Below are 14,569 nucleotides of genomic sequence, written 5' to 3'. Positions count from 1 at the left end.
CAGCCCTCCCCTCTGCCCCCGTCTCGCCGCGCAGACCGAGGAGCCGCGGGACAGGGTGTGCTCGGGAGCCGATGCCGGCGCGGAGGCCGGTGGCGGCGGTGGGCTGCGGCGGCGGGGCGGGACCATCTGAGGGGGCGGAATCAGCGCAGGGCGGGGCCAGCGGAGGGGGCGGGGCCCGAGGCTATAAAAGCGGGCGCTTGTGGCCGCGCGCCGCCGCCGTTGACCTTCGCATCCTCTCCGGTTACCGGCCGTTGCCCGCTCCCGTCATGGCGCCCAGGAAGTTCTTCGTGGGGGGTAACTGGAAGATGAACGGCGACAAGAAGAGCCTGGGAGAGCTCATCCACACGCTGAACGGCGCCAAGCTCTCCGCCGATACCGGTGAGGGCGCGGCCGCACGTAGCGCACGTCCCGCTCGGCGCCTCACGGCCTGGCGGGGCCGGGGCCGGGCCGCCGCCGGGCCGTGAGGCGCCGAGCGGGGGAGCGGCAAATGTCAGAGGGCGGCGGGGACCTAAATATAACCGGGCGGCGGGGCTAAATATACCCGCGAAACCGGATCCGGGGCTGCGGGCCCGGCGGACACGTGCGACTCCCCCGGGTCGCCTCCGGCTGCACCCCCTGAGCGGCGGGGTCCCGGGAAGGAGGCCTCCCCCGGTCGCCGCGGCTCTCCCTCGGCCTTGCCCCCAGTCCGTAACACGATGCTGCCCTCTCCCCCCGGTGCAGCCCGGCCCGGGCAGCAGGGCGGGGTCCTCGCCCGGTTTCTCAGCTGGGCCCTTTCCAAGGGACCCGTGTGAACCGGCTGGGGGGCCTGGCCGTCGGCCTGATATCGTCTGTCAGCCCACTGAAAAGGGCTTCCTCCCTGCTGTTGAGTCATCAGATAGCAGGGATATTCCTGCTGCAGAAGGTTCCCCAAATGTCAGTGAGGGTGGGCGGGCTGAGCCTTCCCAGGAGCGAGGGAGGGGAGAGAGGGATGACCTCTTGGGGCTGGGATTTGGGGTTGGTGGCTGGGTTTCTGCACTTTGAGGCTAACCACCTTCTTTGCCTTCCAGAGGTGGTTTGTGGAGCCCCCTCCATCTACCTTGACTTTGCCCGTCAGAAGCTTGATGCAAAGATCGGTGTTGCAGCACAGAACTGTTACAAGGTACCAAAGGGTGCTTTCACAGGAGAGGTCAGGTGAGCCCACAGAGTAAAGCCAGGGTGCCACTGGGAGGTGAATTTCTGCCAGAGGTGTGAGTCATCTCCTTTCTCCCCAGCCCAGCAATGATCAAAGATATTGGAGCCACATGGGTGATCCTGGGCCACTCTGAGCGAAGGCATGTCTTTGGAGAGTCTGATGAGGTGAGTGACCCTGGGATGGCGAGATGGTCCAGCTCAGATGTGCCTGCAAAGGCTGGAAGGGTGAGAAGTTAAAATATGACTATAGGAGTAGGTCTGACTATCGGTTACCTTGTTTCTTTTCCATTCCCAGTTGATTGGGCAGAAGGTGGCTCATGCTCTAGCTGAGGGCCTTGGAGTCATTGCCTGCATTGGAGAGAAGCTGGATGAGAGAGAAGCTGGCATAACGGAGAAGGTGGTTTTTGAACAGACCAAGGCCATTGCTGGTAAGGGAAGAAAACGGGTGCTTTTTTCTGCTTTGGACATTTGGGAAAAGGCCATCCTGGCCTTCCTTGTAAGGCTCGCAGATACGTTGCTGCAAATGTTCACACACAGTAATAATCATGTTAATAAAAGGCCTGCATGTTCCAGAAAGCTTTCCAGCTCTACCTCTCCCAGCATGGGGTACTGTGCCTACTTATGCCTTCTCCTTCCTCCCCAGATAATGTGAAGGACTGGAGTAAAGTGGTTCTTGCCTATGAGCCAGTTTGGGCTATTGGAACTGGTAAAACTGCAACTCCCCAACAGGTATGAGCAGGGGAAAGGTGGCTGACTAAATGGCCAACTGACCCTTCCCACTCAAGAGATCTTTTTGAAGAGTCTCTCTAAAGACTAAATGTTTAGAGACTCTCTAAAGAGTCTCTCAAAGAGATTCTCTCCCCTCTTTGGGAGGGAATTGTATGCAGAACGGCTCAGCCCTCAGTGGGACTCTTTCTGTTCCATTGCAGGCTCAGGAAGTTCATGAGAAGCTCAGGGGGTGGCTGAAAAGCCATGTGTCTGATGCTGTTGCTCAGTCAACTAGGATCATCTATGGAGGTAAATGAGTCTGAAGCCCCTTTCCAGCACAGGAAGCGCTGTGTTTCTCTGCTTGTTACTGCAGTTGTACAGCATGCTCTGCTGGTGAGGAAACTTGAGATTGTCAGAGCATGAAGAACCACCTACTAGCTTGTTTGGGTAAATGGGAGACAGTCTTACTGTCTGCAGAGTTAAGAGGTGGCTAGTACCTTGCAGTGCCCTGGCCCCATTTTCTAGAGCTGGCTACATCTGACCTTAAAATACTACTCCCTCTTTAGGTTCGGTCACTGGCAGCAACTGTAAGGAGCTGGCCTCTCAGCATGATGTGGATGGCTTCCTTGTTGGTGGAGCTTCTCTCAAGCCAGAGTTTGTGGATATTATCAATGCCAAACACTGAAGCAACCTGTGAGGAGCAGTCCCTTGTGGTTAAGACCAAGAAACGGAAGCAAGAAGGGACCTTTCATTGCACACGTCTCAGTACAGAGGCCTCCTCTGAGGCTTTTCCCCTCCACGGTCATTGTTCTAGCTGTGCTGCTAACCCCCACCACCGTGCTGGAGTCCTGCTGGTGGGAGCCTGTCTCGGCAGAGTCTTGACAGCCTCCTCTCTGAATTGGCAAAATCCTCGGTTGCCTGTTGACCTGTAAGAGCCTGACAGTCAGCCTGGCCGGTGCCTCCCCCTTTCTCTGCAGCGCTGCAGGGAGAGAGGGCCACTGGTGCTGGGGGAAGGAAAAAGGAACTACAGTCTCTTGCATCCTTCAGCTCCATCAGCAAGGAGCCTGTCAGCTTAGACCCTTGTGAGATGTCTTACCTCACCTGTGTCCCGTACCGAACAATAAATGGAAAAAAGAAAATGCAAAGGTGTGTGCTGGATCTTATTCAAAAGCAGCTGGGGACAAGCAGTGTACAGAATGTACTGCTTCTGGAAGGTAGCTGGTTGCAGAGAGGGTGGTGTGGGTTTTGTGGGCTTTTCTTTGAGGGCCCACCACTGCCCCAGCAGGCATTGCACAGGTTCAACCTGCATCTTGCTATCATAGGTTTTGCCTGCAGCATGCCCTGAGCATCTTCTTCCGTCGTGTTGCAGCTCTTCTTTGGGCCCATGGTGATTTGTGTGCATCTTTTCCACGTGTGTCTCTATTCCAGCAGCTGCTGGAGCACCTGGCTGTCCCACTAGTGAGCTGATCTTTCCAGGCAGGCTTGGTAATGCCTGGTTTCTACAACCAGGTAATGCACTCCTCCCTACTCTGGTAATGGACTTTGCTGCTCGCTCGATGTGGAGCAGAGCAACTCCCTCTTTACGCAGGGAGGGTTTTTAGGCCATGAGGCTGTGCTCGCTGCCTGCTTGCAGCTGTGTGCTGATGGGTAAGAAAGGAAGACTAGATGTTATTTCCCAGCTGCTGCACCAGCTGGAAGATTTTTAGGTAGTACTAAGGGTAACGAAAAAGGAAATGCCTCACAAGGAGGAGCTTAGCTGTGAGGCAGCGTGTCCTCGGGAGCCTGCGGGCAGTGCGCTGGTCTGGAGCAGACGTGCATGGGGCACTCGGTCTGTTAATGTGCGTCTGAGAGAGCCCCTTCCATTTCATGTTTCTGGTCTGCAGTAGTTTTTGCAGTTGTGGCATGATACCGGTACTCCAGCTGTGGGTGTTGATGCCAGCATCACCTGAGGGATGAAAGGCAGGAGGTGAGGGACCAAGACGGAGAAGATTTTAGGAAACCCACTAACGCTGCGGATCCTCCTAGTCTGCTGACGTGCTGCCAACGGCGTTCCTCCCTCCCAGCTGGAAGGGGCGGGGGGAGAGAAGAGCCGCCGGCCCTTCAGGGGGCATCTCCTTCCCGGCTGGGGGCAAGTCTGCTCCCCGGCCCCCGCCCTGCCCCTTCCTCGGCAGGAGCCTTGCGGGGAGGGGCCGGGGCCGGGGCCGGGGCCGGCCAGCTGCCGGTGCGGCGGGCGGTGCTGGCGCGCCCCCGGGCGGCGGCGGAGCCCTCCGCCGCCAGAGCCTCGGCGGGGCCAGCCCGCGCTAAAATGGCGCTGAAACCGGCGGCGGGGCAAAGGGCCGTGGGTGGCGGTGAGGCAATTGCTGTTACGAAGCGCAGGGTGGTGGGGCCCGGGCGTGAGGGAAGGAAGCCCACCGGGCAGGGAAGGGTGTGAGATGGCCTGAGAAGGAAGAGCCTGACCGCAGCGCAGAGATGACAGCTACTGGTGTTCCATGTGGGCAGTGACGTGGGGAGGAGGATGCTTCAAAGGCAAAAAAAAATTCCTGAAAACTCTGTGGTTTCTACAACCAGAGTAAGTGTTTCTGAGAGGCTGCTGGGGCACGACCGTAGTTCGGTGCCTCGGGGCGTTGGGGTCAGCATGACCAGAGCTGTGGTGAGTCGGTAGGGACGCGGGCTGTGCCTAAGGCTGCCGGGAGTGGGTAGCCAGGATTGCTCACAGGGATCGGCCACGGGCTGCAGCTCCACTGTCGGTCCCCGCTCCTGCCCAGCCCTGCCCACAGAGCTAGGCAAGAGCCCAGGAGAGTGACCTACATAGAAAAAAACAGATGGGAGCCGCACATTGATCTTGCTGCTTTGAGGAGAATACAGAGGCATGAAAGCATTCGTTTAATGAGGAATAAACTCATGGAAAATAATTTCTGCATCAGCAGGAATGCCAGATCTTGTTTTTCTTCTTTTTGTCTGCTTTCTAGCAGGACCACAGGTCTGTGGAGTGCAAATACTGCCAGATCCTCACTGCAGATTGTAGCGGTTGGATCTTATACAGGTTGCTGTTGGGAAGAATGCATTGTGCCAGATGTGACAGGCCGAGAGAGGCTGCTGCGGCTCCACGTCCTCAGCCCCAACCAGTAGCCAGGCTGAGCTTGTATTCCCAGTAGGCACCTACATACAAACACACATATACACCACATATATATACACATATACATGAACAACCACACAGATAACATGGCCAGCCACGGAGAGCCCTCACATGAACACAGTGGCAGCAGCCTCATCCCACCCCCTCCTCTGGCTGAGCAGGATGGAGGTGCGCTAGTGAGCATGCATATATATATATATATATGTATATTTATGTACATACACACACATATGTACAATGTGGCTCTCTCCAGCAGCTGGGCTCAGGCAGTCTGCCCAGTAGCTGCCCTTCGATCCCAGTCTCTCCAGTCCCCCTGGTCCCCCAGTAGCCAGCTCCCCCGTGGTGCTCTGGCCACCCAGGGACCCCCAGCCCCCCAGCTTCTTCAGCAGCTGCTGGGACTCCCCTGTTCCCCCTCCTCCCTTGCAGCCTCCTCCCAGCCCCCAGGCCCCCTCGCTGGCTAGTCCGGCTGCACCCTCGCTGCCGCTCACACACTCACCCGCGCCCACGGGCACATGGGCCCCAAGTCCCAGCCCAGCCGCTGGAACCCAGACTCCCCCTGCGCCCCCTGCGTGTGGTAACGAGAGTCCCTCGCCCAGGGCAAAGTGCGAAAGAGTTTAATGAGAAGATGGGACCAGGGGCAGGACATGGACAGACAAAACATCACAAACCACTTACATGCGACCGGCCCTTTTTATTCCTGTACCCCTCTGTTCTCCCACATTTGATGCTCCACAAATCACCTAGATCCCTCCCTTTCCCGCCTTTGGTTCCTCCCCTAACGAGCCCTGTGGAATCCCAAACGCTCTTCCCCTGCATCCCACCGTGTGTCCCACACCCCTGCACGCAGCAACCCCCCAGCCCTAAAGGTGCTCCGGGGCTGAGGCTCCCCTGGGACAGCCCTGGGAGGGGCCCAGACAGGGTGTCCTTTCCTCCGAGTCCTTAATTTGGGTTCCTGCTTGCCATCGTGCCCCTGTGCTCCTCTGGGCCTTTGGTGGGCTGGTGGCTCCTGGGATGGGCCTGGGAGCAGCCCGGCAGGGTGCTGTTCGGGCTCCCCCTCCTGCTGTCGTCTCCCTGTGCTCCTTTGCGGGTGTGCGGATGAGCTTTTGTCACAGAACCTCCTTAATGATCAGCATAGTTAGGTTTGGGATCTTTTTTTTTTATATATATAACCTAAATAAAATTTCTCTCTTTTAAAGATTGGGTTTCCTTGTATAATTTCTCTTGTTTCTTTAAGTTCTTTGGTCATCTACAAACAAGGCAACTGAGCCATATGTTCCTGTTGTAAGACTATATAAAACATGTGCATAGAGGCACACATGACTTCTACCAGTCCGTTCTTCAGCATAAAGGGACAAGGGATGGGAAGAAAAGCATGTTGTTCCTTTTGCTCCAGCACCGATTTGCTGAAGGGCTCCTTAAAGCCTTAGAAAGCAAAGGCAAAAGGAGCTGGAGTGCTTTATATGTAGAGGGGTTTTTTTTGCAGGGAATATAGTGGAAAACCACATCATCTGCAGGTTAATGACCAGGGAGTGAATTCAGATGGGGCGGGTGTAGCACAGGAGAAGAGGTCAGCGCGGGGGAGTCAAGCGGGACAAGGTAGGGGACACTGGCGGCAGCTTCCCATGCAGCCCTGAGCACAGCAGGGTTTGCGGGAGGGGTGACGGCCGGCACAGGCGCTGCGAGAGCGTGAGACTCGTGTCTGGCAGTTGTGTGTCCAGCTCAGCTTGGACCAGCTTATCTAACACGGACGTTGCCTGGGGGCTGCAAAGGAGCAAAGTGCACCGGAGGGAAAGGGAGCAGGGCCTTGGACTTTGGTACTAACCGCAAAACACTGGCAGCTGTCAGCTCCGAGTGGCGTTCCTGGCCAGTAAACACCCGGCTCTGCTCGGCAGTGATGGGGGCACGGCTGGGCAGGCACTGATGGTATCTGCTGGGCACTGGCAGCCTCAGCCCCCCCTGGCTCCCCAGCCTGGAGGAGAGGGCTGAAGCAGCCTCACCTGCAGCAGGTCGGGACACCGTACCCCAAAAGCCGCTTCCTGGCATCCGGGAGATCATGTCGTGAGAGCCTGAGCAGAGCCTGAGCCTCATTCTGCTCAACATGTTAATTAAACATTTGCCAGAGGGAATGTCTTTCCTCAGAGTTATTCACCACCTGAGTGACCACCACCCTGTGCAGCCTGGCCTAACTTTGAAGCTGGCCCCATTTTGAGCTGGGGGGTGGACAGGACAACTGCCAGTGGTCCCATCCCACCAAAATTATCCTTCAATTTTCTGGATACACTCCTAATAATTGCAGATGTTACCCAGCTAGGAAGGGCCAGGAGCACTTGGGAAGGCCGATCACAAGGTCCTTCTGATGAAGGAGAGACATGCTCTGAGATTTTCATGTGGAATTTAACACCAAAAATGACAAGCCATTGCAGTCGGACCTGCAAACTAACACAAGCGGCCAGCTGGGAGGACTATTGCCAGGAGGACGATGAAAAAAAGAAACCACAGGGAGCCTGGATGGCCGATGAACGGCAAATCAGCAGCGTCCGCATTGCTGCAGGAAGTTGAGTGTTAGCTGCGGGATGCACTAACCGGAACAGTGCCCGTGAAATACAAGAAGTCTCTTTTTGGGGGGGTCCACTCAGAGCTGACCAGGCTTTGGCTTTCACATTTGCCCCATCTGAGGCAGCAGAACAGCCCGGATCAGGGGGGCAAGGATAACGCCGGTGAGAGAAGAGGTGACTCTGGGAAAGCCCAGAGGATGAGGCCTGCCTGGCTGAGGCCATGGGTCCCTGCAGCGCCCTGCACCGCCCTGCACTGCCCTACAGCGCCGACCCCGGCTGCCCCGCGCGCTCTGCGCCGGCGCGGGAAGCCACAAACCCCCGCCCCGCCCCGGCGCTGTCACTCAGCGCGGTTGCTATGGCAGTGGCGCCGGGCCCCGCCTCCCCGGTTTCCATGGCAGCGGGGCGCCGCGGGGCGCCGCGGCCTGCGCAGCTCAGTGTGGCGGCCACCGCCGGGCCTGAGGGAGCTCCCTCAGCGGGGTGGGAAGCGGGGCCTGTGAGGATGGAGGGCGAGGAGCTGGAGGGGGACGAGTACAGCCTTCAGGAGGAGGGGGAGGAGGGAGAGGAGGAGGAGAAGAAGGAGGAGGAGGAGGAGGAGGCGCTGTCGGAGCAGGCGGAGGAAGAACAGGTGAGGGAGGGGGCCTGAGCACCCTCTGGCTGTGGTTAGGCCAGCGCTGGCGTTGTGCTCTCTCCTTCTCTCCCAGGTGCTGGCCCCATGTCCCCTGACGGAGGAGGTCCTGAAGGAGGGCCTCTCTCTCCTCTGTAAGACCGGCAATGGCCTGGCCCACGCCTATGTGAAATTTGAAGCCAAATACAAGTGAGTGTGCAACACCTGCCCCAGGAGAAGGCCTCCTCCTCCTCCCCGGGCATCTATGTAGCCAGGGAGCAGCTGCGCCATAAGGCCACTGGTGACCGGCCATGTGGGGCAGGAGCATTTCCAGGCCGTGTTCTCCGGCTGTCTGGCTTCCAGTCTGTGCCTCAGCATAGCTTGTCCATCCTCAGCCCTGAGCTGGGGACTGCCTCCACCACACACTGGTGGGAACATCAGTGTCCCCGTAGACTGAGGGGAGCCTGTCCATCCCTCTGGACTGTGGTCTTCTAGGGGGACCTGAACAGGGTGACCTCCCCACAGTCACTTCGAGAAATATCCATTGAGCATCACTCCTGTTAACTGCTAACCTTTAAGGCATGCACTTGTAAGTACAGTGCCACAATGGCCTGGGGACAGCTTGGAGCCTCAGCCTCATCAGTACACCCACATAACCCTAGACCTAAGTAGCAGGCCTCAGTAAGACCTGTGTCTTTCAGCAGCCTCACAGATATCTCAACCAGCTTTTTCCCACTAGCAAAGTTCTTCCACACAGTCCTTGGTGTTGCCACTACCATCTAACAGACCCACCCCCAAACTTAACCTCTTTTCTGGTCTAGTTCTGCCATCTCCTGACAGGTAGAGTTCAATGGCAATAAGCCCTCCCTGTGCCAGTAAAGCAGGTCCAATCTTAACATGCGGCCTTGTTTACAGACTATTTGGCCCGTCCCTTTCACCTGCCTTTTTCTTCCTTCTCTCCAGCAAGACTTCCTAGGACAGCAGGGACGTGGGAGAGGAGGATGCCCTCCCTCCAGCAGTGGTGAGGAGCAAACTGAAAGCTGGTAGCAGGGGAAAATACGAGATGTTTTATTCACATCCTCTCTCCCACAGGGACTTGACAGACATCAGCCTCCTCCAATGCTTCATTCACCTGCGGTATGTGGATTTGTCAGAGAACAAGCTGCAAGATTTGTCTCCACTGAGCAGCCTAACCCACCTGCTTTGGCTGAAGGTGGATGGGAATCTGCTTACCAGTGCTTGCATGCAGGAGCTGCCCTACCTCCAGATCATCAGCTTTGCTCACAACCGCATCAAGGATATGGAGGGCATTACTCACCCCCGCTTAGCTAACCTCAGCCTGAAAGGTGACACAGACCACCTCTCTTCATTCTTGTGCACATAGGACGCTCTCTTTGGGTGGAATTAACTCTCTCGTTGTTTCTTCCTCCTTTGGCACTCAGGAAATAAAATCCAGACAGCGCTGGGCCTGAGTCACGGCCAATTGTTCAGCCTGCAAATCCTGGAGCTGCGAGGAAACATGCTAGAGAGCACAGCAGGGCTCAATCTTCCCAAGCTCAAGAACCTCTATCTGGTAAGGGATCAGCCAGCTAGGGGAGTGGGACAGAGCTGCTGCAGAGCCTGGCACCTCCAGTCAGTGGGAGGAGGGGAGGAGGCTGTCCTCTTCAAGGCAGCATAATTTTTGTGCTAGCCCGTTCAGTTCAATCTTCTCAGCCTGAGAGAGGAACAGATTTCAGAGAGCTAAAGAGACAAAATCACTTTTTTGGGGTAGATCCTTCTATGCTGTCTGCCCAGATAGTGCGAAGGGAGTAGCCACTGACCAGGAATTCCTCTGCAGAGGGCGGAGGAGTTGGCAATGTTCAGTGCGTCAGGTCCTTCCCTCCCGGCCTCCTACGGGAGAGCGGTATTCTCTCCTGGCAGTGTTAGGCAAGCCTGCATTCTGTGTGTCCCGGGACCCCCGGAGGTCAGTGGGGAAAGCAACAGGTTCGCTCTGGGTGACAGGGGGAGGTGATGCCTCTTTCTCCTCTCTGATGGGCCTCATCAAATGCTGGTTTAAAAACAGCACAATTACATGATTCACGCCTTCAGCTGCCAAAAAAAGAAACTGATTGACACATTGCAATGAAATTAAGATAGGAGAAGCAATTTCCTAATACCATAAACAATTGTTTCAGGGAATATTTACTCCTAGAGACTCAAGTGAATAAAGTATGTATGGCTTAGTCCCATGCATCACACAGCGCTACAGTTTGCGAAGACTGTATAGGTGTCCTGAGTCATTACCTCTTAAAAAGCAGTTAAAGATGATAAAGGCTTTGAAAAGCTATATGGTTTCTTTTCATCAAGACTCCCAGGCAGAAAACACTGAGGAGATTGCTTGCTGAGATTTTCTGCAATTTTCTGGTAGGAAACTGAGATTTTAGGGCTAGAGGTGCTGGAAGAAGAGATGAAGTGGATAAGTCGCTAGATATAATACAGAATTTCAAAGTACAACCAGTCACTTTAGTGAATGATTGGAGGGAAGCAAACACTGCACCTATATTTAAAGAAGGTTCCTGGCATGATTGAGGAGCTGCATATATGAAGTGGGCAAATTGCAAGACATGGTTATTAAAACTAGAATAACTGACTCATTTCTCAAGAACCTTTGGGGCTTGAATTTGTCTCCCATGTCCACCTGCTCACTAAATCGTTTTGGAGGGGGGTCTCTCCCAGTACTGCTTTGCTTTCTATACAAAGATTTTGTTATTACTTGAGCCATGGGTAAATGAAGCTGATGCCTCAAGGACAGGGTTCAAGACAAGGGGTTCAATTTAAAGGACCTGAACCAAATTTTATTAATGTATGACACAGCTGCAGATGAAATTTAGCATCAAAAAAGTTATACCTGCTAGCAGAAAGACTACAAGCTGGCTGCTTACCACGTGGCACTTGTATCGTTTTGAGGATTGCTGCTGTCAGTAGGGCTGTGTTGGTTCCTGGTCATTGTGCAGCAGTGGTGACAAAGACTAGCTAGGGCAAGGTCAGGTATGCATGAAGGGGAGAGGGAATCATGGGGAGCATATTATAGTAACTTTCCATAAGAAATGGTGGCATCACATCTATGTGAAGAACTGGCATCTAAGGTAAGGTGATGAGGTGAGCATTTAATTAAAGGAGTCATATAGAATGTTCTTTGATTTAGGGGAAAAAAAACAACCCTGAAAAAAATCCATTCTGCATTTGTCCTGTTAGTGCTTGCAGGGCCAGAGTCACTAAAGCTATTCATACTGATGTAATGAAGAAAGTGGGAGTGATGGGAGGTTACTATTCATTTTACAGACCAGTGGTCTGTGAGCTCCCCACCCCACTTCCCACACCAGCTCCTGATTTCCACTGAGGTACAATTTACTAATCCTTCCTGGTTGTTCACATGACCTTCGCTACATCTCCAACTTTCCTCTTTTTGTCCTTGCTGTTACCCTCTTTACTTGGCCCAGCTGGTCCAGGCTTTTCCTTGTCTGGTTTCCACTAGAGTCCTCTTTCTGTACAAAAGATCCTTTTCCTGAGTGACCCAGTCCTAAACTGTTCTTTTATCCCACCAGTTCAGCCTGTGCCCCTTTCATTAGTCTTGGGCGTTGGCCACATCACTGCCTGGGTACCAACAAGGAACAGAGAGCACGACGGCACCTCTCTCCCCGTTTCCTGTGCAGGTGTCTGCATCCTTAGAGACTGCAGCCCTGAGCCACAAATGCAAGTGAAGCCCTGCGCAGCTCCAGGCTGGAGAACGTGGTGGGGAGGTTGTAGTTACCAGGGATGTTCCAAACTTGGCTGCACAAGGCCGTGAGCAGACGGACCGAGCGCTGGTGCCAGCACTGCGGTGGGCCCGGGGACGGGCAAGGGACCTCTAGTGGTCTTTTCCAGCCGAAATCCTGCTGTGAAACTTGCTGAAATTCAGAGCTTCTCATTTCCCCTTCTCATAACTCACATCACAGTGAAGTGAATGAAATGCAGTGATGGGGAATTTTGAACTGATAGGACATATTCTTCCTGCTGTAAGATTGTCAAATTTGTTGCAAGAAGGTGCACTTATGGATGGATAACAACAATTATCCAACAACCAGGAAACGCTTAAAATTAAACCAACAATGCCCGCCCCACCCCCCCATGCCCCCCGCAACCTCTCTCAGGAACACTCAGCCTGCTTCTGCTCCTAGAAGAGTAGAAGGGGAGACTTCTTGGTAGTAGATTGCGCCCACATGAGAAGCAGCTGACACTGGAAGATCCCTGGACTACAGGGACTATGTGACTGAGAGGGGCTGGTTATTCATCCTTTAAATGCACTTGTTTCAGGCTTAGGTCCATGCTTTCCCCTCCACGCCGTTGCTCTCTGAGGCCTTAGGGACTCAGATTCGGCACTGCCATGGAAGGGGGTGCTGTACTGGCAGTGGAGTATTCATCTGGGGTGGTTTTGTCTCAGTCACCAAGTGATGCTACAGGAAACCCTTTTTCAGCAAACTTTTGGTCCTTGAATCTGAATACTTAGAACCCATTTGAGCAAGACCCTGAGTAACCTGATCTAGCTTCAGAGAAGGCTGTGTTATGAGTGGTAGGGAGTCTGAAGGGTAGAAAGGCTTTAAAGGCCAGAAATAACTGCTGTTCCTTCTCCTATGTGTCCCCTTTTTCCTTCTCTTTTCCTTCCTCCCTGGTGCTCAGGCCCAGAATGCTATTCGGAGCCTTGAAGGCCTTGAGGGGCTAGGGCAGCTGACAACTCTGCACCTGCGTGACAACCAGCTCGAGAGCCTGGATGGATTCTGTAGTAGCATGAAGTGCCTGCAGTACCTCAATCTACGGTAGGTCCTCCCTGCTCTCTGTCCAGACCAGAGACTCCTTCATCAGGCTGTACTCCCGTTTAGGTCTTTGGGATTTTTTGGTTCCTTTGGAAGTTGAAGACCTGATGAGAGTGGGTTGATCTTTACTATCCTTAACTGGTGTTCAGTGCTCAGTTGTCTAGGAGTATAATAGCCAGGACCTTTCCCAGGCTTCTCAGAAAACAGCTACCTCTTCAGTCACTCTCAGATCCCACCTCATACTTTTTATTCCTTGACATAACTCCTTTGGATCCCTCTCTGTGTGTTCTCTGTGTCCTGGACCTGACCACAAGTGCCCTTTACTTTTTGGCATTTGCCACACAGGGCGATGGTGATACCAGACAATTCGATGGACTGACTGAGCACAGAGAAATCCGGAGATGTCCTTTTTGTCCCTCTATCTGGGAAGCTGCAGGCAGATCTGGATCTTAGATCACAGGTCTGTGGTCTAAGGTCTATGGTCTATCATACTGCTAAGTTTTGCTTTGTCTGTCTTGTCAGCTTACTGTTCTGAAGGGAACTACTTGCATGTGTCTCTTTCCCCTGCCCTCTGTGCTTCCTCTTCTTCAGGAACAATGGGATCAGTAGCCTTCAGGAGGTGGCAAAACTGCAAGTCCTCCCCATGCTGCAGGCACTGGTGCTGTTGGACAATCCATGCTCTGATGAACCCAATTACCGGCTGGAGGTCCTGGTCCTGCTGCCACACCTGCAACGCCTTGACAAGGAACTATTTGAGCAAGATGAGCGAGCAGAGGCGAACAAAATCTGTCAGAAAAGACAGGAAGAAGAAAAGGTGAGAACAGCACAGCAGGGGAGGAGAAGGAAGTGAAGGGAAAGAGAGGATCAAACACGCTGATCCAGCCTCTCCTCCTCTAGATTACATGAGGAGAAGGCTGAGGGAGGTCAGTCCCAAGGGCAGAGGAGCCTGAAACAAAGGCCGAGCTTCGCAACCTGGTTGCGATGGCCGGCATCGCAACCCTGCTGCCATTCCCGACCCCACTAATAGAACTGAGTGGTGAAAGGGGAAAAGAAGTCAGGCGTGGAGTCATTTAACTTCTCCTTCTTTCCGTCTTCAGGAAATGGAGGAATCTCTCCAGGGTGATGTGAAGGAGTGACCCCTGCTTTTAACACCTGTTCCCAGAGCCAGTCGAGATTTGGAGATGCCTTCCCCCACATGCGCGGCTGGGAAGGTGAGAGCTGCAGGTAGCAGAGCTACCTTCACCTCATTTTGGCCCTGGAGAAAAGAGGAGGGCTACCCACCCCGGTCCTGGAAGCTGCCCTGAGGTACTGCAGTGTTTTTGCAGTCACTGCACTCATACGCTCTATTCTCAGTAGGCCCGAGAGGGAAAAGGGGAGAGTTACAGGCTCTGTGGTTCGATTTATGGCTCCCAAAAATCCTACGAGATTTTCTGATTTGCATAAAAATAATTAATGAGCCTGGAGTGACTGGAATTGTTTATCCTGCCCACCCACCCCCATTCCCTGGCTCTCTCACCCTCGTCTGTCTCTGTCTATCCCCTGTCTGTCTCTCTCCCTGTCTCTC

The 14,569-nt window shown here is 54.2% G+C and overlaps 2 protein-coding genes across 2 annotated transcripts; both read left to right on the top strand.

Moving 5' to 3' along the window:
* Window positions 1-124: 124 nt before the first annotated feature.
* On the top strand, window positions 125-3,023 carry TPI1 (triosephosphate isomerase 1). Its single transcript, XM_075164666.1, has 7 exons — window positions 125-378; window positions 1,047-1,170; window positions 1,251-1,335; window positions 1,466-1,598; window positions 1,814-1,899; window positions 2,100-2,187; window positions 2,445-3,023. Exons 1-7 carry the CDS (start codon window positions 267-269, stop codon window positions 2,561-2,563), a joined length of 747 nt encoding a protein of 248 aa, XP_075020767.1. The 5' UTR covers window positions 125-266; the 3' UTR covers window positions 2,564-3,023.
* Window positions 3,024-7,982: 4,959 nt separating this feature from the next.
* Window positions 7,983-14,463, top strand: LRRC23 (leucine rich repeat containing 23). Its single transcript, XM_075169493.1, has 7 exons — window positions 7,983-8,197; window positions 8,274-8,386; window positions 9,269-9,522; window positions 9,619-9,749; window positions 12,872-13,008; window positions 13,597-13,819; window positions 14,103-14,463. Exons 1-7 carry the CDS (start codon window positions 8,072-8,074, stop codon window positions 14,139-14,141), a joined length of 1,023 nt encoding a protein of 340 aa, XP_075025594.1. The 5' UTR covers window positions 7,983-8,071; the 3' UTR covers window positions 14,142-14,463.
* Window positions 14,464-14,569: the final 106 nt, after the last annotated feature.

Source organism: Calonectris borealis, chromosome 1 (assembly GCF_964195595.1).
Source record: "Calonectris borealis chromosome 1, bCalBor7.hap1.2, whole genome shotgun sequence".
NCBI classification, from domain to species: Eukaryota; Metazoa; Chordata; class Aves; order Procellariiformes; family Procellariidae; genus Calonectris; species Calonectris borealis.
This window is presented reverse-complemented; position numbering and strand designations above follow the sequence as displayed.